At 42.0% G+C, this 27,621-nt stretch overlaps 1 protein-coding gene across 1 annotated transcript in view; it reads right to left on the bottom strand.

Annotated features, from left to right (window-relative positions):
• IGF2BP3 (insulin like growth factor 2 mRNA binding protein 3) overlaps window positions 1–27,621 on the bottom strand; it is a 122,555-nt gene that overhangs the window by 75,217 nt on the left and 19,717 nt on the right. The window contains exon 3 of the mRNA XM_067291594.1: window positions 22,923–22,971. Within this exon, the coding sequence (XP_067147695.1) occupies window positions 22,923–22,971 (49 nt within the window). The remainder of the gene's footprint in view (window positions 1–22,922; window positions 22,972–27,621) is intronic.

Genomic DNA, 27,621 nt, shown 5'->3' with positions numbered 1-27,621 from the left:
AGCCAACAATTTCTCTTACTAGGATTAATGTAAGAAGTTAGAAGTAAATTGACTTTTAATGGTGACTTCAGTAAGAGGATATAACCTAGCAGTGTAACCAATAACAAAAGTAATCATAATTTAAAAACCAGCTTCTTTCTAGCCCTTCCTTTTTAAGCTGTACATTTGACCATACTTTCTGTAGGAAGAGTTTCACTTTCCTGACATCAGCACTCCCCAGTCTGTTTTCTCTTTGCTGCTGCTGCATTAAAAGCAAACATCAGAAATGGACAATCATGGTTAAGCTGCAGAAACCGTTACAAGGATCCCACTGAAGTAACTTTCCCAAAACAACTTTCCACAAAAAAAACCCCAAAGTCAAAAGCAAAAATAGCTCTCATACACATACACACAGTCAAGTTTCATTTTTACTATACTGCTTTTAAACCATTAACTGAGTCATCTCTTGAATCCATAGCTATTTTTATAAGGAATTATTCACACAGTAAACTGGATTCCATAAAATGGGATTGTATACATTTCCAATGCAAACTCTGCCTCCTCCTGCTCTCCCTTAAACTAATTAGAGCAACATAGGAATCCACCGATTTAAATGCATCTCCTTTTTAACTTGTTCACTAATGAGAATTTGAAGTATATTTACCACAGAGGTTTTGAGTTCACCTCAGAGCAAAAACTTAGCGTCTTCTACTTACACAACCTACATAAAATTTCCTTCTCTGCTTGCAGGGCTTTCTACCAAAATAAATGGCCAGTGACCAAGAGAACGTGGTATAGCAGAAGAACATAAAAAGCAATTAGTGGTAAAGTTTTTGTAGGTTGTGTCATTTCGTATTCCTTCCACGCCTGCATCAGGCAGCAAAGACGTCATTAAAATGAGCTTTAAGAAAGAGCAGACTCCCGCAATCACTGCCCACTTTGATTACTCTTAATCTTCGTGGAAGCAAAGCTATTTCCACTGATTGCTTATTGGAGGGACACAAAGTTTGTGCAACGTTTATTTTGGGACATCGTGGACAGAGGGAGGAATATAGCCAAACGAGCAATACGCCAGTGTAGGTCACACGCAGGCAGTATTTGCGCTCTAGGAACATCCCTCAGTTGCAGTCAAACACGGAGCCCCCCCGTGGCAGGGGAGGAGGGGCTGTGCAGCTCAGCGCTGCCCCGAGGACTCCCACTCCACTCCCATGGGATGGAAATAGAGCGCTGCACCTGACCAAGCCCCCCGGCTTCAGCAGCGCCCCGAGCAAGCCGTTTGCCCTCTCCCCCCAGCTGCAGGAGGACGACGGGGGCCTCCTTGGTAATGAAGTACCACAGGCTGCAACATGAAGAATGCAAATACGCTGTTCAGTGTTGCAGAAGGAGCTACGAAGAATTTCAAAACACAAAGTGAACTCTTCATGAGCAACCGGGGACATTTCCAGGGATCTCTAAGTGAACACCACACTCATGAGTAATTAGAAAGTGTGTTCCTCATCTAAACCAAACTCAAAAGATAGCTACGAAGACGGATATGTTGCTTACAGACAATCACACCCACACACGACCCTGGTGTCTGAGATTCCACTCAAATATCTCATTGCAGGAGAGGACCTTCCGCAGACATACACACATTAACAAGCTAATGGCCCTGCTCATTCAAATGACTTTTTAAATAATCTCAGAACAGACTTAATGGGGATCCCACCACTTCAGTGCGAGCTTTTAAGTGTCATGGTCTTGCCAGCCTGCGGAAAGCGCCAGCTCTATAGGTCATTTATTTTGGTGATAGTGCATGTATGCAGGACCCTTAGTGATCCTGCATGATGAAGTAACTGTTAGGAATAAGAAACAAAATTAACATATGTGTACACACCAGAAGAAGAGAGAAGAGAGGAAATTACGTACTCCTTTAGCCTCCCACAATTCCTCTCCAACTTCTTGTCTTCTTGTTCCCAGAAATAAAGCTCTTGCCTTCTCACTGATAAACTGCGATGGGATGGACTGTTTTAGAGACACACAACGGAGGAGACAACAGCAGCCATAGCTCAGGGCAGCAGAAAGGAGTGAAGATCATGTCAAGGACCTTCCTACAGCTGCAGCCAAAGTCAAGGAGCAGGATCTCCTTAGACAGCACTGCTACATCTGAACTGCTCGCAGAAGGAAATGAAAAGCAATGCTTCTGCAAGAGTTGCTGTTAGATATGCCAAAGCCACAAAAGCATGCAAGAGGCAGCTATGAGCTATACTAGCAAAAATAAAGGAGAATAAAAGTTAATACGTGTTACAGTAGTTCAATCTGTTCTGGCAGATCAGAAGTGATCACCATACCTTGAAGAGAAAAACACAAGCATCACACAGGAAGGTGTTGCTTACGCGCTTTTTCTGTACAGAAAGGTAATCTGAAGAGCCACAGGAAACCCAACTAGAATTTGATTCTAAATACAGTTTGCCGGACACTACCGCTAGCAATCAGGTTTGTAGTGCTGACAACAGTTTTTTCAGAATTCAACTGCTATTTTTCTAAAACCATCAGGGCAAAATGACTTCCTGGTCATGGCAATGAATGGGGAGTTAGAAGATGTAGATGTATTTCTGGTCACTTCCCTCCTCTATACCTACTTCCTCAAATTTATAGAAATAGGATTTTTGCATTCTTAACGAATTGTAAGCAGTTGATGAAGAACCCTTTTATACAAGTTATAGGTTGTAGTTGTCTTATGAAGAAAGCTATCAAGCCTTGATAATTTTGCTAGGCAAAAAAAGCCATAAACTTGCCTCACATTCAGGTGATGCACATGCTGACATTTATCAAAGGTGCAAAGACTCCTGTTTGTAGGTTAGCATGGAATATAAAGGCAATGTATTAGAAATACCTCCTTTGACCAGCACAATATGAAATTTCCTTGCAGCTCGGGGTTATACAGAAAGTATCTTCTGCATTTTGACCAGTTAAAATACCTGAACTCCAGTTCTCCTTAAGTCTAAAATTTTTGCTTCTATTTTATTTTAATACATAGAAAATATCCACAAAGTTGCTAGTGAAGAAGTTTAAGTGGAAGAAAATATTTGCAATGTTGTCCTGAAGCATTTCTTACTCCTACAAACAACTGTGGTGTTTCTATAACTGTTTTAAGTCACATTCTTAACAGAACGGGGGAACAAAAAAAGACCAAAGGGATATGGAAAACCACCTCATCTTTGTCAAATAAAGACACACCATTAGATATTTCCAGACACTAATTCCTCATACCCCAAGGAAGAATAGACTTAAGATCCCCTCCCAGAGATGAATATACTGTATATTCAAGCACATATAAGCACTGCTGGTATGGCAGCAACCTCTGCATCCTTCAGCTTTCTGCCATCAGATGATGTGGAAAGCACTACACCTTTGGCATCAGGATGTCATAAGAACTAGAAAAAATCCACATACAGATGCAAAGCTCTTTACTTCAAGCTTATAAACATCTGCCCTGTACCAACGTGACCAGCCACCAGTCCCTAGCAAATGGAGGTGAGGAAAAGGGACACTCTCTCCCCAGCCCTGCCCTGCTCTTTCCCAGGCAAGCTGCATGTCCTTTAAATCCCCGGGAGGCTCTCTAGTGTCCAGGAGATCCAGTAGAAAGATACTACCACATCACTGCTGCGATTAGAGAATGGGGGAGGAAGAGCAGAAAGCACCTTCCTCCCACACTGAGTCGTAATGGAAGCAAAATGGGAATTGCTCATCTTTTACTCACCAAAAGAGACCAGACGCTGGCTCAAGGGCTAGAAAGAGTTTTATTTTGGGGCAGTAAGCCTTCAAATATGAAATCTCACCTAACAGTTCCAATGTCAGTTTGAAAGCCAGAGTGCAGATTACCCGCTGAAAATCAAAGTATGCAACAGGACTGTGCCTGTCACCTATACCTGCTATTCTCCTAACACTGACATTAAAAAGGTTAGAAACAGATAACCTGATTATCATCATGTTTTCTTTTTTGCTCATCTCAGAGAAAATGAACTGCTCAATAAAGAATCATCTGTGAGGAGGACGGCAGGGGCTTAGAATGAGGTAATAATTCATTTGCAACTACAATTTTGTTTTGTTTCCTTCAGGTAACATTATGAAAATACATATTAGCAGGTTCAAAGACAAGCAGAGAAGAGAAGATTACAAACTTTACTTAAAAACAGCATTCTTCTTTACAGACAAAATTTGGGACTCAACTCATAGCAAAATTTTCTATTTCTGAATTATAGAAATACCTCTGAACTGTTCATCTGGCATGAGACTAACAGTCTGGGAAGATCTATTTAAAAACATTTTTTTGTAATTTAAATAACTGTGTGTGCAATGTTGGAACTCAACTAGATACTTTAATTTTCAATCTTTTTATAATCTACAGTTTTCTTTTGCCAAGTTTAAGATGTCAAAGTGAAAAGCAGAACTAGTATACAGTATCTGTAATTAACTTGTTAGTCACAATTTGACTTTGATGGTATCACTGTCCTGAAACCCATTATCAAAATTATCCTTCGCTTGATTATAAAGTTACCACTGCCTGAATGAGAGAAAACTCATGAGAAAATAACTCGGTACCTTTATTTGCTCCAATTAGGTCACAAAAGATAAAACACTCTTGAAAAGGATTTCCTTTTCAACACTTCAGAAAACTTCAAAGTCTCCACTTCTATGGCTCATGTGCACTTGCCGTGACCAGAAGGAGCAATAGCGAACCAAGCCTATGGGCAACAAAAGGCAGTAGGGGTTTTTAAAGGGTTCCCCCCACACAGTTCTCTGGCAGAAAAGTCACTGGTGCCTGTTCTTACATTTTATGCACTAGCTATGTCATTACTCATTGAAAATTTCCCATTGAGACCAAAAGCAACTTTTTCCCATTACTTGCAAAATGGAAATTTCCTCTCTGCCCTGAACCCAGCCTGAATTTGGTTAGAGATAGGAAGGCTAGAGAGAACATATTTTCTACCACATACACACTCGGAAGTAATCCAAGTGCTGCTGGAACAGCTGCTGATCACTTTTGGTTGCATTTATTTCCACTAAAATGAGAAATTCAAAGAGCAAAAGTGTCAAATGCCACTTGCAGCTACAAGATTCGTCACTCCACTAGCTATGACAGGGTCTACAATCTGCTCACTCCCCAAACACAACTTTTCTTTTCCCATCAATACAGAAAACTCTGTATAACTTTACTTCCACTCCACCATTTCACACAACCTGTAATGACTACTTCGCTAAAAGGAGGCAATTTCTGCTGAAAGCCAGCATCTCCATGTTTTTCCATTTATATATTTTATCCAATGGTATTAACATTTGTTAAAAAAAAATTTTAAAAGGCCTTAGAAATATTTGGAGATAAACATGCTACAGCAGCACACACCTGCGACCACCCTAGTGTGATAACACGTGTGCATTTGGTAACTCTTCCTGGGGCAGGGCACTCTCTTGGTGACTGCCTGCATGAGCAGCAGCCACAACATCCTCCAGCTCAGCACCCCATGCAGTTTTGCACCCCACCATTTGGAGACCTCTTGTCTCTCAGCCCAGTACAACACCTCCTACCTCGTGGGACCACGGGCCGAACCCCAGGGTCAACTCCCCACAGTTCTGCTCCAGCAAACTGGCATTTCCATGAGCAAGTTTTCAGCTTTTCCTCTACCCCACCAGAGGAGCCAGACCGACCTGGGGAGTTCCCCTGGTATTTCAGGGCCAGAAAGGCTCTTCTGCATTTTTGAACCTCTCATCAACTACTAAAAGAGCTAGCTTTGCTGCACAGAAGTGTAAAAAACATTGCACCTCCTTCCTCTGGCAGTAGGAGACAGACATTCAGCAGCCAGCTACATACAGCAGAGCAGCACTTCTGATCCCACAAATCTCAGAAGCGAGCACGGCGCAGCGGGATCAGGAGTGACGCAAAAGGGTCAGCATAGCCAAGGATGCCGAAGGCTGCAGCTCAAACAGCCCTTTTATGTTGCAATCCCAATGATGACTGCATGCTTAGCTTAGCTCTGTAAAGCCACTTTAAAAGTGTTAATTTTTTTGAATAGTGGAGAAATTAGTAGCAGTTTTACAATGGCAGTTTGAACAATCAAGCTACACAGAGGCCTCTAGACTGGTTGGTTTTGGCAAATTAATGGGAACTGCTGACATGCAGGTATACAAATTCAGGTATACTAGATCTCAGCAAACCAAGTATTCCTACTGTAAAAAGGAAATAGGCAGTTTCTCTCTCTGCTTTGCAGCAGACAGCAACCTCATGATGCTGGAGGAGTGAAGATTGCACACTGAATCTAAAAAACAAGGCACAAAGGGCAATTACTAGTGCATCAATGCCTCACAGGACTAGGGGAAGCCTTAAGACCATAGTTTGAAATTTGCTGTGCAACACTTTGCCTGAATCTGTTTTATAAATACAAACACACTTCCACATTGAAGCAGACTAACATTTTATTAGTCAGGTGAGGAGACCACTTTGGAAGCTCTCTCATCTATTTTATGAAGACAGAGTTACTTTCTTACCATATGGCCACATAAAACCACCACATGTACATTTCTAAAAAAATTAAGTGAAAGCACCAACAGTATCTGAACAAGTGTCAGTGTTCGTATTCTTAAATCAATGATCCCTGTTTTCAACCCAGACTGGGCAGAAGAGATCATTTTGGTGTTTTATAATGCAGAAGCAAAGATACCACTGGATGTCGACTTAGATCAGAAATGAAGTCATGTAGCAAAGTGGTGGAAGTTATTGGCGCTTGCCTGTAGACACACCACCAGATGTTTTACCCCAGCTCCAGAAACTGCAAAAATCAGGTTCTCTCCTGATATTCTGTAGTCCTTCCACCCTCCTCCTGAACTCCGTGGTGGTTTTCACAACCACTGAGCTCTAGACTTCAGAGATCTGAGAACTGCTTGTAGTGGGTTTACACAGCATAAGTAAGAATCTCAAATCTGCTATATAGCCATCTGCATACGTTCCTAAAGGTGCTCATTGTCCACCAAAAATCATTTGAGTTCACAAAGCCAGAAGAATTCCAACCACTCATCTAGCATGAATCCCCCCTGCACACTCTCACTGCAGTCCCAGACACAAAGCTGCTCAAAATCTGAAGTATCCCCACTGCACTGTTTCTTCTACTACCTGCTCAAAAAACAGGATTTGGGCAGTAACGGTTGCCTCCTGGGTATGAAACCCAAACCTACTGACGGATGACAACGCACAAAAATTGCTAAGTGTTAGGAAATGGCTGACTCAAGGGGCAGACAAGAAAGTTTCCTATAAAGACAAAGGATTATTTGGGGGTGTTTTTGTTTTTCTAAAGTATTTACCAAGTTATCCCAGTTTGTGATAGCCACCTAAACCAGCAACCATTTTGGGTGCAACAACTGAGTCTCCCAGATCACACAGTTAGAGATAATGACCTGAGCCGTCACAAGCACCAGTGATTGCAGGTGCCACACTGCCTGCAAGAGCACTACCAGCCCACAGGAGTGTCATAGTCAAAGCAAAAGCACCTTGTAGCTGGAATGTCATAAGCACCCCTTCTCTGTAAGTATGTGTGAAAGGTTTTTGTACACTTCTGCATGTTTGGATGGAGAAACAGATACCAGAAAACAACAGGCCAAGGAGCGGAAAAGTATGTGCTGAGAAGCATGTGAAAGTTTCCCACCCCAAGAGCCAGCTGAATCTGTACAAGGACACTAGCACACACCAGCATCAACAACAGACGTGCAATTCGGACCACATCCACAAGGGCAATGGCTGCTATACGCAGGCAGATGAAGACTGCAGTATTACATATACAGCAGATGCAAAGGACTGAGGAACACCTAGAAGCCACTGGCACATCATTACAACCCTCCACTTCAGGGTACATACTTGAGGTTGGCCTCCCAGTTGTTGGTCAAAATGGGAAATTATGAGTTAGCAAGTGAACTGTGTGAGTGAATAAGCGAAAATGTTGCATGAATAGCTATCTACTATTCCATATAACAACAGCCTGATCTCATTAGTAAGAAAGAAGGAAAAAAAAGAGTAATAAGCAATAGAAGGTGTACCAAGAACTGTTGATTCAGATCTCTCACACACACATATGTATTCAATCTCCTATTAGGAAAAAGGGACTTTATAACACGAAGGACCAGTTAACTGGGCTGTTTTCAATGATAATTTTAATACACTCTCCTCCTCTCCCTCCATAAGTTAATGGTGGGCTATAGTTTTAAGAGTGTTTTTCTGCTTGCATAATATTCTAAAAATTCTGCTCATTTGCCACTGAAAGGCATGTGCTTGCAAGTGGCTTTGATGGTTTTTAGTCACTTCCCCCCCACCTTTGATTGCCATGGCATTCAGAGCATCTGAAAATAAGGCAGCTATTTCAAGTTACATTCCCTTCCTTCTCTGCCCACATGTACTTGGCTACCAATTTGAGACAGGGGATCAGAAGGAGCTTCAGGCTTCAGAATAACATAAAAACTTAAAAAAAAGGAAATGCATTAACACAACTCGATCTCCCTTCTCTGCAGTTTTTCGGGTCGGTGTTCAGCTAGATCTTAAAGATCTCCTGCCTATTCTTCATGTCCTCACCACTGCTTTCCACGGCCTCAACAAGCAGCAAGCACTTCTGTCCCACTGTGGTGTCCAGGCTCTTGCAGTGAACACTAGCTCCCGTATAAAATGGCATCCTGCAAGCAGTGGCAGGTGCAGACCGTGTTGGCATCTCTTGCCTTCCCACAAGCCTATGGCATTTCACTTGCTTTGTGCAACAGCTTCATCGCTTGGCTCAGTCACATGTCTACCTCTTTCTGCGGGAGACACTGCAGCTGAGCTTCTACTATTCCTTTCCCACACGCCCAAGAAATAACCCAAGACTGTTCTGGAGCGCTAGATAAGCGCACATGAGTTGCAGGAAGAGACATGCATGAGGCCTCATTCTTGGATGGCCAAGTTCAAGATTGCAACGGAAACAGTCACTGCAGAGGGGGTAGAAGGGGAACATGGAGGCAGTGAAGAAATGCTGGCTGTAGTAGCAGCACAGCAGCCTTTTTAACAGTGTCGGCAGACACTGTTGCGCCTTTCAGGAAAGTAGCCTGAAAGAGCCACTTCCCACTTGTCTGATCAACAAGACTTAAAACACCCTAAGTGCAACTACAAGCAGAGATGTGCTGACTACCATTACTTTATAGAATCAACCAAGCTGAAACTAGCCAGCCCCTGAAAATAAGCACATTTTGTTTCTCTGTCTCTCTGTCTCTCTCTCTCTCTCCCTCTCTCTCTCCAAGAGCCAGTTGCATAAAGTTAGGTCAACATGTGGTAAGCATATGATTCAAATGTAACATTTCCTGGCAACCAGCAAGCCCAGAGAAGGATCTGCACTACTGATAATGTAGATGTTTCCCAGGGTTGTCATAAAAAAAACAGAAGAGAGGCTGCTGATCTCCTAAGACATAAGCAGCAAACCCCACTCCACTGATTAGCTTTCCACCAGTTTCACCGTTTTTTTGTTTGTTTGTTAAGGCACAAAACCCCAGACACACGTACACACGACTCCAATAGCAAATACATTCATAAAACAAAGCATCTTAAAATGAGTGACGTAACTGCGTGCAGATCCAATCTCTCAACTCAAAACAGAATTAGCAGAACTTTGAAGAATGCGACAAAGATAATCAAAAAAAAATAGAGAACATCTTCCATACAAAAAACAACTAAGCAGGCTATGGTTCTTCAGCCTGGAAGAAAAATGACCGAGGAATAACTGTCCTTAAGATAATAAGGGAAACAGAGAGGAAGAAAGAACATGGATCAACTATTCACACTATGGGAGCTAGGAGGCAAATGAACTAGCAAGTGGCAAGTTCAAAACAAGCAAGAGGAGATGGCTCTTCCTGCCCTTCAACCTGCCCTTAAACCATGCAACTCTTCACTGCGGAAGATGCTGAAGGTTTACACTGGTTCAAGGACATATTCAGTAGCAGCTCTAGATGATTTTTTTTGAACAAAAAGGCACCACTTCTGGCTCAGTAAGTCCCTAGGCTGAAAAATGCTGAGAGCCAGGAGAGTGCACTGTATACTTGCCCTTATTCTTGTATTTCTCCCAAGGCACACCAGAGACAGAATACTACACATAAACCTTTTGTTTAACCCAGTATTACCATTTTTGTGTTCTTCATGCACAGAATAAATAAGTAGATGAAGAAAAGAACCATTGAGGCCACTTGAAATTAATATTTTTCTATTCCTTTGCCTACCACAAACAAGAGCTCGTAAGATTTCTCCTATTATTGCCTAAGGTACAACTCATTTACGTATCTCCTTTAATTCTTATCAAATTATATAACTGATTAGTCTGGAGGGACAATCCCAGCTAGTGACATCTTCCTCCAAGTCAGGTAGCTGAGATTACTTCAGAACTTCTCCAAAAGCATGACAAGAGTAACTAGTTTCTTAATCACATCACTGCTACAAAACTTAAACGGTACCTTTGTTTTTAAAAGCATGTAGCTTTACCAGAAGCTTCGTGTGTGCTTACAAAAAAAGGTATTGCCATCTAATTTCTTCCACCAGGAATTTTTGGGCTGCACTCTAAGGATCTAACCAGCACTTCCACAGAAGACCCAATGCTAACTAGAACCACTGGTTCCTCATTTCAGAAAGAAAAACTAAAGTGAGCAAGATTTAGCATATCAGACAGCATGGATAATGAATTAGGAGAGACTAAGTTTACATGCAAAAGACACAGAAAAGCTATGGCAATAGCTTTGATAGGAATGAGAATACATCCATCCCATCAAAAAAAGTGTATTCTTTCATAGGTCAAAAAAGGTAGAGTTTAATGACTTGGACTTTCATTACAACTTGCTTAATTGAAGATGCATTCAAAATGGAAAGAGTTTTCAGAAACTGCAGTTTTTAAACCAAGTAGCTCCTTAGGATTGGGAGGCGGGGGGGGGGGGGGGTTGCTATTGGAGTGCCAATGAGAGAAAGAAGACCAGGTGATTACACATAAAACAAAAAGCAGCAGCACTTTGGTGCTGAATAGCTCACTTCTGGGTTGTTTGTCTCACTTAGGGCAGTTTGAATGATGGGTTAATTTAACATTGCGTTTATGGCAATTTAGCCAACAATGGTATGCAACCTAAGTTTTATCTGCGGAGATAAAGTACCATTCCCAGACATATTTCCCCTCCAACTCACGCAGGTGACAGGCAGAGATTCCCAGTGCAACTTAATTTCCAGTAATAACACTATAATGAATTACTGGTTGGACAGCTGGGCTCAGAGGGCTGTGATTAATGGGTCATACTCAACCTGGAGGCTGATAAGTACCACAGAGGTCTGTCCTGGGACCTGTCCTGCATAATATCTTTATCAATGTCTTGGAGGAGGTGATTGAGTGCTGCTTGCTCCTCTCTTTTGCAGATGAGACCAGACTGAAGGGAACAGTCATCATGCTCAAGGGCAAGGCTGCCACCCAGATGGACCTAGACAAGCTGGAGGGATGGGCCAGCAGGAACCTCATGAAATTCAACATGGACAAAAGCTGAGTGCTGCACTGGGGAAGGAATAACTCCCTGCACATTGGTACAGGCTGGGGACTACCTGGCTGGGAAGCAGCTCTGCTGAAAGGCCTTGGGGGTGTTGGCAGACAACAAGCTGAACATGAGCCAGAAGTGTCCCCTGGCAGCAAAGAAAACACAGCCTTGGATGCTGTTGACTAACAGGAACAGAGCCAGTGTATGGAGGGAAGTGATTATCCTCCTTTACTTGGCACTTGTTAGACCACATCTAGATATAGCATCCATTTTCAGGACCCCAGCACAAGGAAAATGTTGATAAACTGGAGCAAGCTCAGCAGAGGGCCAGTGAGACAGTCAGGGGCTGGAGCACTTGCCCAGTGAGGCTAGTTCAGCCTGGAGAAGCAGCAGCTTTGGGGGGATGTAACAGCAGCCTAGTAGTGCCAAGGGGGAGGTTATCAAGACAGAGTCAGACTCTTCTCATGGTGCATGGTGGGAGGACAAGAGACAATGGACCTAAGTTGGCACAAGAGAGGTTCTCACCACTTTTTTATTTTTTTTTTTTGGGGGGGGGGGAATCACTCTGAGGATAATTAAGCCCTGGAACAGGTCACCCAGACAGAAAGTGCAATCTCCATTCCTGGGGGCTTCCAAGACTGGACAAAACCCTAAGCAATGTGGTGTGAATTCAGTGTGGACCCTGCTTTGGCCAGGAGGTTGAACTAGAGATCTCCCAAGGTCCCTTCACACTTGAATGACTGTGATTCTATGAGAAGACAACCCTGGATAAGTAATTTACAGCACAAAAAAGACAATTAAGTGAAAATTATAGTTAAGGAGTGTACAAATTGAGTAACTGAGCCGGTGAACAAAAAACAAAGGCCTTCACAGTCACCTTTCTAGAATTGCAAATAAAGTAGGATTTGGTGGCTGGTTTCCATAAAGATGACTTGGAGCCAAGCAAACTTTGCGTGTCTTTTTAGACTTCAAGTTTTGGAGTAACTGTTAGTTTTGTATACAAAATAAAATGGGATAAGAAGAGTAAAGAAACCCAGGGAAAATAACTAACCATATTATTCTAGGCTTGTGAGCAATACATTGTTCTAACATTGCCATGCAACCCTATGGTGACAATGTCAATATTCCTGCACACTAACAGCTATTTTAAGTATTGGAATGTTTCTGAAAAGTTAAGGAATCATAGGTTATGCCTTTCTTTATTCTGGAAGATCAAAAACTAGCCATGAAAACACAATTTTTCATAACTCAATCACAGGATGACGGAGCAAATCTGGAAGGGAAAAAAAAAGATCAAACAGAGCACTGAATCATAAGTGTGTGTGTTTGTTTGTTTGTTTTTAACCCTTAACTACTTCATTAACTCAATGTTGGAAGGAAAATAAGATGTATGCCGATAAATGCAGTCTCCAAAGACATGCAGCTTCTGCATGTCTTAGTTGAAATGGTTACATTTAACACTTACGACTCACTGGATTTCTATGCTTCTACTTTTATGCCGATCAGTGTCAAACACGGACAACTCACTGAATCACAAAACTGAGAGACTCAGATGAGACAAGGGATTAAAAGCCTCAGCTCCAAATGGCTGCTGCCATCAGCTCCTTGTGCTGCCCACTCCACAGGAGTTTTAACCGAACAGCTCACAACACAAGCCCTGAAGCTTACGGCTCAGGTATTCCAACTTGCTTAATATCCTGGGCTAAAATCTGTGGTACTTCCACTCCTCCTTCAAAAGTTGCTCAGCCAATGTCCCTGCTTCTGCCAGGCAAGCCCAAGTGGCTGCTCCACCACCTGTACCACCTCACATTTCCTGCAGCACAAGCTCCAAAATTGTTCACTTCCTCTTCCTTCAACCTATCACCTCAGCTACCTGAAGGAAGTAGAACAACTTTGATGCTTTCAAACACCTGCGTCAAATCAAGCTAGCACTGGCCTGGTGAGTCTTCCGATTTCTTTGAAGCCAAGTACTAACACTGCTTCTATTTCTTGTGCTTGCAAGACCACCTTCCTTACCTTGTAGGAGCTTAGCACAACAGCACCCTAATGTCATCTGGGACATCTATATTCCTCACTCAAGCTACTGCAGTGCAAGTCCCCCCACACAGACACACACAAAAAAAAGAAGCATAATTAATGCAATTCTATTTTCCTAAGCCTACAGCTATTTTAAAAGCACAAAGTGTCTCCTGTGGAAGCATTTGGAATGTTAGCACTGACATGGTGGCAGATAAACGTTTCTAAAAGCATCACTATCAACTACTTTTAATAAGTTCTTGATAATTTTTAAGTAACAAATGCAGAGTATTTGGAGCAAAAATCTCAAAGAAAGTGACTTTCCCTGTTAGATCTTTCCCCTTTTTACAGCAACTCTAAGCCTATTATCAGAATAACTGCTGTAGCCAACACACTTGTAAGCATAAACCATTCCAAAGAAGAAAATGTTTATTACATGGTTACCCAAGGACCTTCACTCCCACACCCTGCATTTCAAACACCTGCAAAAGGTGTTTATTGCCTCACATATACCTTCCCTGTAAATCTCACTCCCTATAATTAAGCCAAACAATTAAAATCCCCCAAACATAAGCCAGTATGTTGGCTTAAGCACAGAATTGGATGGTCTGCCACAGAAACAGGACAGCTTCACTATATCAGATTGCCTCGTCTGCAGCTCAGCCCAGCTAGAAGGAGGAAAATGTGCAGCCTAGGCAAAAGAGTTAATTCAAGGTATGGGGCTGTGGTCAGATAGGCTCAAAGAAAGGAAGACCTCCTTCTCCTTTCCCTTAGCCAAGAAAGGGGCAAAGGCAGCCCTCACGCTCCCGGGGTAGGTCCTGCTGAGGAAGAGGAGAGCGCCCTCAGCTCATGGGGTCTGCCCCCAGGGATCAGGGCTGTCAAACCTTTAACCAGGAGACCAACAGATGCAGACTTCACAGGCCACTATGAGCAATGCTGACAGGCTGCCCAAGTGTCCTGTCCCTTTCAACTTAGCTCAGATTTTACTCCCTTCCCTCAGACTTCATCATCTTGGCTTTTCTTCACTGCCAGGCAATTTTGCCACAACATAACTAGCAATGGCTAGCTCCCTGAGAAAGCTCAGAGAGGTGGTCCAATGTTTCGGGGTGGGGTGGGGGGAGGGGTTTTTTTGTTGCTGTTTGTTTTTATGTCAAATGCAAGTAGGCAAGACGAGGTAATGCTAGCCCCATTCCCTTCTGCCCTCAGTTCCCATGTTTCCACCCTGCTAGTTACTCTGCAGTTAGGGCAACAACCCGTCTCCACTAACTGTGCTGGGGTAGAATCCCAAAGTGTGTTTGTGCCACCACTAAGAAAAAAAAAAATAATAATAATAATAAAAAGTTAAAACATTAAAAAAAAATCACATCATAAGAGACTTACTTGCACCACTAAGTCAGAAAGATCACTTGAGTGAAGGTTTTTGCAACAAAGCTGAATCATTGGAAGTGCAGGAGATGACACTGGAGTGGCAGAGGCATTTAATAGCAAATGCAGCTGCACACACCTTTTTAGCAGGAGTCACTGGACAGCCTGTCATGGGTGCTCTCCAAAATGGTAGGAGAATGAAGAGGAAGGAAAGCTGTGGTGGATTTGATTCCAACTCATATATAGGATAGTACTGAGATCAAAACAGTGGAAAGGAAGACAGATGAGACTGACCAGCAGATGGCCATGCTTTAGGAAGCCAAGGAGGGAGAACAGCAAAATAAAACACTTGCTCCAAAAGTAAGAAAAAAGCAAACAAGAAACTTCCAAAAGGCAGACTTCATGTTCAAAAAAACAGGTCAGAAAGATGTCATGAAAAGCAAGTTTAAAGAGAGGGAGGAACATGTCTCAAAGGAACATCGCTAAGGGCACAAGGTCTAACTTTCCCAATGAAGAGTAATAAAATAGACTAGTCTGTCTAAAATATGTTTTGTGATAAACTAAGAGATCATAAGTAGTGGGCAAGAAGGTGCGAACTAAGTCAGATTATTAAAGAAGATGATAAAATTATAATACAAGCACAGAAAAACAAGTAGGCCAAGACTAATGAGATGTACTTAATGAGACATCATGGGCAAAAAGAAATCACTATCAAAGTACTTAAATAGGAAGACCAAGTAAAATGCCAGTACACTACTTGGTGGGGAAGAAAAACAAAAACAAACAAAAAAATCCAAAGACAAATAATACTGGTTTTACTGATGGGATTAATGTGGTGTTTTTGCACCACTCCTCACTAAGTCAACTGTAAACAGATGCTTAGTGCACTATCAGAAATAAAGGAATAAGGCCTCAGCCTAGAATAGTAGAAAGGTTGCATTTTGCTATCTTAAAATTGACTAGCCTGATGAAGGTCACCTACCTGCTCTTTCAAACATCTTCTGTCTTGAAACCTTTAGTCACTGAGATCCTGTGGAGGACAACATAGCACAAGACTAGAAAGGGACAGGGAAAAATGTACAGTCTAACATTTTTAAATAAAAGAGAGCTGGATAGTTGCAGACTAGTCATCTTAATTCTATTTTTTGGGAAAGATGTAGAAGAAATCAAACATGGAGACACCTGCAAGACACTAATCAGATGACCAATATTCAACCTTTGTTTGATATGCATAGGTCTTGATAATTCTCTCTAGTTTTTCATTATAAAAGAAATAATCTTTGTGTATATGGGACAAGCCACAGATCTCTCTTAAGAAGGCTTTTGATACTGTCTCCTAAAACAGATGCATAAGATAAACACAGACAATGCTATCACAGCATAAGAAAAGCTAACCTTTTGATAATTATCAGCTAATAGACATTACCAGCCTACTGTCAAACTAAAAAGCTCTGCTTCGTAGGGTTTTGCAGGGACCTACCAAGCCTAGTGTTGCATCAGCTTTTCATTTACAGTTGGGATGATGGAATAGTAAGTACGCTGATTAAATCTGAGGACAGTACAAGGCTAAGATGGAGTGCAAACCTAGTGGAGGACAAGATAAGAACTCCAAGTGATTTTAAACTGCAGAATCTACTCTGAAAAAGCCTAGAAACGTGAATTTTGAAGAGAGATTGAAAGAACTTACTCTTTTTCCTTATCCTTCTTTAGACACCATAGGTCTTCAAATATGTAAGCCTACTGCAGAGAATAGAATAACATGTTCTCCATTCTCCTGCTGAGCAGGACCCACGATCCTGTGCAACGTGCTCTAGGTGACCCTGCTTGAGCAGGGCGGTTGGACTAGATTATCTCCAGAGGTCCCTTCCAACCTCAGCCATTCTGTGATTCTGTGTGATTCTATGAGGACTCGTAGTAATTGGCAAAGAGTACACAGTTTAGCATCAGATGTAGCATACTGGGAAGGAGGAAGCTGAAAACAAAGATCCCCACCAGACATTCCTACACCTAGACAGCAGCAGCAGACAAAGAGATAATTTGTGCATGCTTAGCATTCTAGTAGCATTTTTGTAACTGTAAATTATGTTTATAGCACTACATTAAGTTAGGATTCTTGGAGGAGGCTTGAGGTGAAAGATCGTATTTCAATACATTTTAAAACCTTTTTACTGTTGGTTCTTCTGTCTTCTAGAATCCTTCTCATGGTAACTCAGCTCCTTGCATCTTCCTTTCCATCTTGCTTTATGAATTAGGATTATACACAGCAGGTAATTCTCATTCCCAATTGTGGTGTTCTTACATTTTTCTTTTTTTAAAATCCACAAGTTTCCCATCTGTCCTCTTCACATCCTTGGTATTTTAGAATAAGCTGCATCATGAGCAGCAAGATTCATAGGTACCATTCTACAAGATTAAGTTTTTACACTACATCTCTAGAACAACAAAAAAACAAAACAAACACACAGAAGGGAAAGACTTACAGCTTGGCTGTTCTAACCCAAGTAATAATACAACTGCTACAGCCTTTCTGCTGATCCTCAGGACAAATAGTTATGTGCACTATGATAAGATTTGCTAACATTAATCACAACCAAAATCAATTGTCAGCTTCTTTAAAAGAAGTGAGACTGTCTTTCTTACAATATATGCAGATAGATTTGAGCCATCTCCGCCCTTCTAGCATTAACCAGAAATCTCGGTGTAAAATCTGCACTCACATTGCAACTCTCATTCAGAAATCCTTTCCTGATACTTGTTTTGCATACACAATCTAGAGTCAGTGGTCTCAGCACAGCTATGAGACTTTGCTTTTCATTTCCATGGAAAAGCAAGGAAAAGCAAACGCTGTTTAGCAACATCCTTTTACCCTTGGGGGAGCTAACTTAGACTTCCCTTCCCACACATTCCTCTCCCCCAAAATAATCCAAAAGTCACAGCAAAGCTAGGTATACACATTCACCACACTCCTGCTTCTCTGCTCACACAATAGGTTCACGCTCCACAGGCTGGGCTTTTAGTCTCTCTCTTTTATCATAAAATTCATCAGCGTTTTATCTGTTTATTTGCTCCACACAAACCAATAAGAAAATAAACTTGCAGAAGTTGAGTGAACTCTTCAACAGTTACCTTTCTACTGAGCCAACAAGTGCTGTTTCTAGCACCACCTGTGTCCTGAAAGTCTCTCTCTAGCACTTTATTCATTAAACATGGAAAAAAAATATTTGGAAGTTTCTTAAAGCATCTTCTACACTGAGGAAGCTAGTTTTAAAATGCTTTAAAAGCAAACACAAGCAACGTTTCACATAATGGTTCATTCTCAGAAAAAGACTATAGCCAGCCTTGCATAGATTCCCATCATGTTGCATCAGAAACAAACTCTAGATACTTCAGTTTTAAATCACTTCACCTAGACCTCCTTCTAGAGGGCACATAGTTTGGTCTTACAAATACACCTCCAGTGCTGAGTCCTCACAAGCTAAGGAGGACATTACTCACAGTTACAAAATATTAGGAGTCAAAACAGAATTTTCCTGTGCAAGAGACTGCAGGAAAGAGCTCTTTACACATTTCTGCAGAGACCATAAAGCCAGTCTCCAATAAGAAAGAGACAACACTTGTATGTGTGATGAATGGAAAAAGGAAGTATGGGAAATCCTTCAGCTGCCATAATTCTTAGCATCAAATCTGGATTTCATGTTTGCTGAGTAAGAAGAGGAAAGTAGGAAAAAAAAAAGAAAGAAAGAAAAAAAAGATGCCCACCCACTATCACTACAAAAAAGTGCACTAAATATTTGTGGGTTTGCTTCATCCAACAAACCTCATGAGAAACTAAATTTCACTTTATTAAAAATAAATCTGTTAAGGCACATGTCCTTCAAATTACTAGATTGGTATAATAAGCTCTATATGCACTTTATATGCAAACATAAGAAAGGGAAGAAGGTGCATTCCAGAAAAGATAATAATGCTTTCATGGAACATGGGCATTGATCCAGAGTACTCAAGCAGTCCAGTGAGGGAAGAGGAAAATGCAAACGATCTCCTGGATGAGTAGAGAATGTGATCCCAGAAAAGCTCCTAGCAATCCAGATTCCAGCACAAGTCTGAGGCGAGTATCAAATTTTTCTAGTTCAGAGGGATGCTGCTTTCCCTCCACCTCCAGTCTCCTTCAACCGGGGCGAGAACACATGAGTACACAATCCCCAGTTACAGAAACCGGCAGAACCTTGCCAAAAATCCACTTGTACTGCAAGGAGGAGGAGGAGTGAAGTTCACATTAATTACCAAGCAAGTTCTGTACAAACTTAACCTTGAATGCCTCAAAGGATGTTGGGCAATTTTACCTTTTACAGCTGCACTTTGAGAGCAAATGCTTCAGGATGGAAACCATGTCATCTCGTTTCAGTGCAGTAACTCAGCAGATTATAGCAGGTGATTATCTGCTTTTCTTCTAGCACTTAGCCCTGAATATGGTTTAAAAGGGTTATCTTACCTATTTTACTTATACCATGATGGTCTGATAAATACACAGCGAACTCTTACATTACCCAGAGGGGACAAACACAAGTCCAATTGTTACTGCTGGTTGCAAAAGCCAGTATTTTATTCAGTAACTTCCTAGACCTACAGGAAGGAGGAAACTAGTTGGTATATAGTTTTCTCCAAAGGGCAGCCAAAAAAATAAACAGTTAATGTCTGAATTTGTTTAATTGGTTTAGGAAAAGTCTTATTAATTAATTCTCCTTACTCTATGGTCATTTACACCCACTATATATTTCCCAGTCTATATGGAATAACTTCATGGGTCAAGTGTCCTACCTTGCATGTGTCTTCAGGATAACCATTCTCTTCCAAAGGGAAATCAAGGTGTCCTTAACACTTTTTGTTAAATAAGTGCACATACCTCTTACAAAGGCAAGAAGGTACACCAGTGAAACTGTTACAAGGTTTCCACAGGAAACTCATTTACTCACATGTATTTCATAAATCTAAAGAGCCAGCTGTCATCTACATGGGGAACAAAGCACGGGTATCAATGCCAGGGCGTTCTCCTCCGCTGATGTATCACAAGTTATTCTCAATTCAGATTAAGCTCCAACTTATTCCCAGAACGTTTTCCATTTCTGAAAACCAGGAGGCAATAGCTATTCTCTGGAGTGCTCAGGAGCGAGAGCTGCTGTTGAACGCTGCACTTCATGCTATAGACACCAAGATGAAATTCTTGGGGGACCAGCACCCCTAGTACTTTCTTGGACTTCACTAAGAATCTGCTTTCTCCAAACCTGACAAGCTGCATTTAAGAATACTGTAGAAGCTCTCCTTTTCAAAAGAGGCTTTGTAGGCAATTTTTTGTTTGTTATAAGGCAAAGACCCTCTCTGGTGGGTGTCTGCACAGACCCAGGCTGGGTTTCAGCCCTCAGTAGCCCCGGACTCCCAGGCACTGCCACGCTACACGCAGGCGGCAAGAGCAGCTGCCAGGTACCGAAGTCCAGCCACGCACGTCGCTGCTAGAGACATGCTTGCAGGCTTCCTATATAAAACACTTTTCTTCTGTAAAATGGCAAAAGGGAAAAACAAGGGATAATTTATTTCAACAGAGCTGAAGAACGGACTTTAGCAGAGAATGACAAGGTAACCTTCGTAATAATGACTGCACTAGGAAAAAAAAGTCTCACAAGAGCATTAATCTTCCTTCAAACAGTTTTCTTCGTATTTCCCATGTTACTGTAAAAAGAAAGGTGTTGCAGGGTAGTAAGTGTGTTTAGTATTTCAAAATCCAACATACAGGAGGGCTGACAGACTGAACTAACCCAGAGACCTCTTTCATCAGTTGTTTCTGGTTTGGTTCGAGTGATTTTAACACACATTAGAAGAAGTCAGTCTTGATTCAACCAATTAACAAAGCAGTGATGAGGCAAGCAGATTGGCACAGAGGGACCATAAGAAACTGTTTAAGAAGTAAAATTGCTCCAGCTACCACACACAGAGCATCCTCTCAGAAAACATTATGCAAGAATGTTGCTCTAATATAAATCTCTCTCTGTCTGTATAAACTTTTACTCCCCCTACCAAGCAACTGGCTGCAAGAAAAGCTTGCTTTAAGGAGGAACCATCTGAAACTTTCTTACAGAGCTCAAAGGAAACTCTTGCAAGGTCTTTTAACACTAAAGGAAGATACCAGAGTGTAAAGTAAACTTGACCTAAGACAATTCTCTAATGAATTTAATCACAAGTTGCCATTATTTTGTCATCAGGACTTCTCTTTAAGACCACACAAAACTTACCTGCTTAGGGCAAAAGTGACAGACCTCCAGCATTTAGAGAAAAAAAAATTTAGCAAGTCTGTGGACAAACCATATTTGGCAAGCATCCCTATTATCACTAGAGATCGCAAAAGCATGTAAAAGTTATTTTGGGGCAGCATCCCTCTAAACTCCGTGCCCAGACAAAAAGAGTCTGGTACATAAAAGGAGCTTCAGGAAAGCTAGGCACGGCTGAGGTGATGTTCTTGGGGACAATTTTAATTCTTGCTTGGGAACTAGAAAGACTATTTTTAAAAGGTGGGGCAGAGGGAACATCCCTCCCCTGAGCCCAGACAGCACCACAGAAACAGCAGTAATTGAGAAGGAAAGGGAAATCATTTAAAAATCAGGAAGCAGAGGGAAAACAGGGCAGAAACCTGCAACATACATGCAGTAAGAGCTATGAACATGTAAGGAGGGATGAGCATTCAGAAACAGGTAGAAGCATTTTGATGCACTCTGTTCACCAGTACTTACATCAGTATTTATTCACATTTTTCTGAATCAAATGCCTCTGCTCTGATACTCACTCCTTTCTTTCTACCCAAAGCCCTCAGAGGCTACTGAACTTTGCACAAAAAACAGACCAAAAAAGCCCACTTAACCTCCAAACCAGTCACCCTCAACCATGTCTGTTACTACTCTTCCCAAAGAGTTAAACTCTAGTGCCAAGGGCTTGACAAGAAGTGGCTGAGAATCTGGCATAAAAGCTATCAGTATAAAACTAGGATAAGTGGATACTACTCAACTGAGTCCCCTCAATAGGTGCAAGTGCAGAGGGAATTCTTGTATTGACAGTACACCCCAGAAGGACAGACTTCAGCAATGAGAGGTGGCGTTTTTGACATCTTACAGAAACCTTGGGACTGACAGCCTAGATTGGACAGAGCAATAGCTCCATTTTTGTTTTAAGTCAGGAAAGAACAAAAATAAACAGACATTGCAAATAAAGAAGTAGCTTCAGATAGAAAGTCCGATGAGGTAGGTAGACCAGAGCTGCTCAGAACAGAACAACATAACCAGAGCTTTATCCTCAACCCCTCCACACCCCCCAGCCTCCCTCTGCAAAAAGATGACTTACCACTATAAAGATGTGAAAACAGTGTTTTACATACATAAAAGGTAGGAGACAGTAAAGAAGATAGATCTGTTCTCACAGTAGCCCATCTTCTGCAAAAATACTACTCTTATCTGTGCACCGTAAGCAGTGGGTATACAATAAATTAGTGAGAGCCAGTAAACATAATAGTATGAGCAAATAATTTGCCATAATGCCACCATTGCAGAAGAGCAAAGGGGGGAGAAAAAAAAAATCCAAGAGGAAGGCTCCGTATTACATTTTTGCTTTTGAGGAGGTTTTGGCCAAGTATTTAAATCTGGACTTGCATTAAGTTTACTGAGCTCTTACAGCAGCCAGGTCTGAAACGGACAAGCTTTCAGTCAAAGAGAGTGACGGCATCAGGAAGTCAGCATTCACCAAAGAACCCATTTCAGCATTTTTTATGGTTAACTCTGAGAGCAGAAGGGAAGGCAGTTATCTGAATTGCTCAGAAGGCTCTATTGTTCCCTCTTCCAAAGGATTTTCCCCGGGACAGAATGGGTGGTGTGTGCAAAGCAAGCGGGAGGTAGGGGGAAGGGGGAGAGGCTTGGGGATGAAGACAGAAACAGAAAGACACAGCTTTAAATATGGATGTCTTAATTTTAAAAGTAATTTCCTACCTCCCACTGCAAGTGAGGCGGGATATTTCTGATCTGAAGTTTCCGACTCCTGCAGATGAATTGAAGAAAATAGTTAAAAAAAAAAAAAACAGAAAACATTATTACAAGATAAGGCTATACACGACAATGTCCACATTTAAGTATCTTTCCTACTAAGAGGGACAAAACCAAATCCACAGCTCAAAAAACAACAAATCACCAGGAGGGAATGCCAGGTCAAAACCATTTGAAGTCCAAAGAGCTGGTACAGTAATACTCGTTATATATTTGACAGCTGTTACATTTTATGAAGTCTCTACTTGAAGATTATTTTGATTTAAGCTTTCAGGTCTAGACTCTCTAACTTTCTCCACTAGAAATAGGTGTAATAATCCCATATATTTGTATTGGCTATTCCCCTTCACCCCTAAAGAATTTTTTTTTTTTAATTCACCAAGAGGACACTGCGGGATTCTACTCTTTTTCAAGAAAAAGAAGAACAGAAAATGGATGCACACATTTGTTTTGAGATTAAGCTGTTCATTAACCTAAAGGACTACATTTTAACATTTGTATGGAAAAGGTTCCTTATCTCTGCAGTTGGGCAAAGGGGTGGAAATCAGCAAATTCATTGTATTCCCACCACTACCACCACCAATCTACCCCAGTTTGGGCTTATCTAGTAAATAAAATGTCCCCTTTGAAGTGCTGCTGCGGAGCCTGGCAGCACGCTGCCTGCCTTCGCAGCCGAGTCCTTTGTCTCCTCCCTTCCCCCAAAGTGGGAGAACAAACAAATGCCAGAGATGCCACAAAACCCTTGGGATTTTCAAGAATGTGTAGATTAACACGGTTTCAGCTGGGCTCAGGTAGTGCGCGCTCGTTGGGTCAGCTGGGCTACTCTCATAAGAGACCAGGAGCACTGAATTGGGGGAGGGAGAAGGGGGAAAATAGGTAGTGATCAAGCAGAGAAGGCCACAACTGCATGTTGGTTCACCAGAAACAGCTACAAGAGAAGTCTTGTGTTCAAACACGGAATTTCACTATTTTAATTGCTCAATACTGAACTCTCACAAAAACTTCACCTTTTAAGGACTTTTTATAACACAATAGAAGTTTGTTAAACTTATACAGGCCAGTAAAATCTTGCGATGAAACAGGTTTTAGAGATGTTCCTGTCTAGCAGTAAAATTGAAGGCTTTCATTTTCCCTCTCAGTTCCTTTTAAAATACACTCCTTTCCTTAACACTGCCACCCACACGCCCAGTTCTGCAATGAATTTTACATCTTGAAATGCTTTTCTCCAAAGAAATGGATGCAACTAGACACTTAACGTGGAAAGCTTTTTTGCTCAAAGTTCCCCTTACTAATAGTTTCTACTCTCAACACTACAGTGGCCACAAGATCAAGAACAAATGTGCGTTCTCAAGAAGATGAGCAGGTCTCAGTTACACAGCACTTGTCAGCTGTTTTCAACCCCTCTTGAGCGAGTAGGAGCTTATTTCATCATTTGATCACAAGCATGCAGACAGGCCAGAGGGTAGAACAAAGACCCAAACCTCATGCAGCCCTTTTAAGCCTTCATTTCCACTAAAACACAGGAAGAGTGAGGAGCTGCTTCACTGTGAGGGAGAAAAAGAAATTCCTTTAAGTCTGCAAAAATTTCCTTAAACTCTAATCTCAACAAGTGATACTGCTATGAAACGATTGCTCTAAATTAGCAAAACTGTGCTGAAATATCAAAATAACCTCACACAGCAACCTGAAATTTGAAAGTTTGGTCCTAAAGTAGAAAAGAAAAAGGGGATGTTCTTTTAATATTAAAAATACTGGGAAATTTTAACGCATAAAAATCCCAAACCACAAAACTGGCATTCGGCACTCTATTCAATGTGCTTCAAATTGTGTCATGCCATTAGTCTCTCGCACTTGTAGATTCAGATTAAAATTCATGAGAGTTCCATAGCCCGTAGTGGTACTCGCGGAGGGAGGTGAGCACACGCCAGCCTGGACAGCACACCTACTACATTTGTAGCAGGGCTCACCGCAGCTCACCACCACACACAACAGGCGCAAGCGCTCGCTCTGAGCGACGGGTACCAGCCGGCGAGCAAGAAGAGGGAAAAGTCCTTTCCAGAAGCACATACACAGACTTCCTGCACCCCGCCGCCACCTCGCATTTCATTTCAGAAGAAAAGCCTATGTCGCTTCAATTTTACCTCACAACACGCAAAAGATGGACCCCTCTCCTCCACCCCAAAAGCCTATATATATTCATATATTCATTCAAAGGAGATAAAGGACATAAAACAAGTCCTTTTCTCTTCCCCCATGGCTTTGAGGGGCTGAAAAGTTTGATGCAATTTAAAACTTTGCCGGCCGAAATTCACAGCACAGAAATAACTCGAGTGTCCTGAAAGGGAGGAAGAGGAGGAAGGGTGAGAAGCAAGGAAAAAACGCCACCTTCAAATTACTACTTCCTCTAACACATATGCAAAGAGTAAAAGAGAATGGAGGGCTAAGGACAAAACGGGTAGAGGCCACTGCACACCTCAGTTTATGGCAATAGTGAGACACCTATTGTACAAAACTGAAAGGTCACTTTAAAAATACAAGAAAAACTGTAGGAAGCATTTCATTTAAAACTATTTATACCATGATCAGATGCTTGGCTGCACTGTGACCAGTTTCAGCTTCAGTCACCCAGTGCATGAGTTTTAAATCTAGTCCTTACTTATGGACGGGAAAATTTTTACAAATTTTCTTTTTACATTATGGCTGTGTTACAGTTAGCAATTGGTGGGGGGAAAAAAAAAAAAGGACAAAGCTTTGCATGGCCAAGAAAGCAGCGAGACGCAAGCAGAGTAAGGTAAAAGACCACAAACCCCTCTGAGACATTTCTATTTCAGTTACTATCAGCTCTCAGGAAACTCAAAATATCATTGTTTCTTAAAGTTATGTGTGAATCCATGTAACTTGTACTCCCTTTGCCTCTCTGCCCTTCTCCCCGGGACGGGCGCACGGCTGGCAAGGACAGCGGCAGCCGTGCGTGAGGCACCAGCTGCCCCGGACCCGACTGAACCGAACCGGGAGGGAGGGAGGGAGGGAGGGAGGGAGGCGCAGCAACGGCCGCGGCTGGTGCGCAGCGGGGTCGCTCTCCCCGCAGCCCTCGCCGCCACGTCCCGCTCATCCTGCCTCCGCGAGCACACGAACCCGGGGGAACCGGCACTCGGCTTCCTCGAGGAAAGTCCCAAACCAGCTGCAAGCCTGTAGCCAAGAGCAGGGGACAAATCTCCATTCAGCACACCGCTGCCGCAAGGCTCACTTTAGACTCCCGAAAGCACATGTCTGTGCATAAGCACAGCTCTGTACGCTACATGGGGGACGGGAAGAGGGGAAAAAAACGCGGGAGCACATTCCCGGAAATACTCTCCTTCCATCTCAGATACCACCAGCTCTTTTTAGGGTGCTTCCACCCCCCTCACAACCCCGTTTTCTTCAGTGAGATGCAACGCATGCAAAGCTCCTAGTGCTACCACATCCTGGGCTGCATGAATGCATGAAGGGGTTTTTTTGTTTGTTTTTTACAGTCTTCGGTTTGTCTGTAACTGCTTTATTACCATAGATTCATTTAATCAATAATCCACCAAAAGTCTTAATAAATTCTTAGAAAAATATTGCTAGTGTATCTCATCTGTGCGACTCATGTAAGCCTTGGGTATGCACCTTTTCCACTTTAAGCAGGTTTTTGAATTCATTTCATCCATTATAAATACACATAGCTAATAGTAATTACCTGGGGGGGGGGGGTCTTCATGAATTATACCAAGGATTTTGCTGTGTATCATATGGAAGTTTTTGAAAGCTACCTGCCATTCACAACATGTGAACAGATACGTATGCTTGTTTCTGTCTTTCAAACAAGTGAAGAACACCTTTTATTGGGGAAAGGGGAAACCAGACCTTCCTGGTTTCCGTATCAGGGTTGTCTATAGCCAATCATTAGGTAAAGATTTGCTGTACTTTCCTTAGGAGGAACTGCATACACTCCGATTCTTGCTCTCAGGTATGATGTGGGTAACTGCACTCAGTTTGCAGCCATCAGCAGCGGCTTGAACTTTAACAGATATGGATATTGCTGTGGATATTGCAGACTGGCAGCCTTCAGCGTGGGGGCCACAAACACCCCTGAAACTCGGAGAAGCGGGCAAAACAAGGAGGTGCTGTTGCACTCCTTCACAAGGAGAACAGCGTGTCCTGTCTGTGCTATCCATGTGTGCCAGGAGAGAAGGGGTAAAGTAGCATAACACAGATAATTTACTAAAAGCCATCTTGGCAGTCTTTAAAAGAGAAATCTCCTGTATGCAAATACCAGCAAAGCAGGTGCAGGGCCTCCCGTGCCCATGACCCAAGAGAAGCCGCCACATATTTGGAACAGTGCTAAACACATCTCAGAGGGGGGGAAAAAAACAATAATTTCAGCCTTCTCCTACTTTACACATACCCTCTTTCCACTTCTCCATATGCATCCCTTTTTCCTCAAGCTATCAAAATCCTCTTGGGGTTAAAAGGTCTTAAAAATTAGCCGTCTATACCTTTCTGGGTTAAATAAACATATGCCACAATCTCATTATATGCTTTATGTGACATTTAGCAAAGACAAATGCACACAAGATCCCCAACCCCCTTAAGGGATAATGATTTTAAAAAACAGGAGAGAGAC

This window comes from Apteryx mantelli, chromosome 2, assembly GCF_036417845.1.
Source record: "Apteryx mantelli isolate bAptMan1 chromosome 2, bAptMan1.hap1, whole genome shotgun sequence".
NCBI classification, from domain to species: Eukaryota; Metazoa; Chordata; class Aves; order Apterygiformes; family Apterygidae; genus Apteryx; species Apteryx mantelli.
Note: the sequence above shows the minus strand (reverse complement) of the source record. Positions and strands in the feature narration are given on the sequence as shown.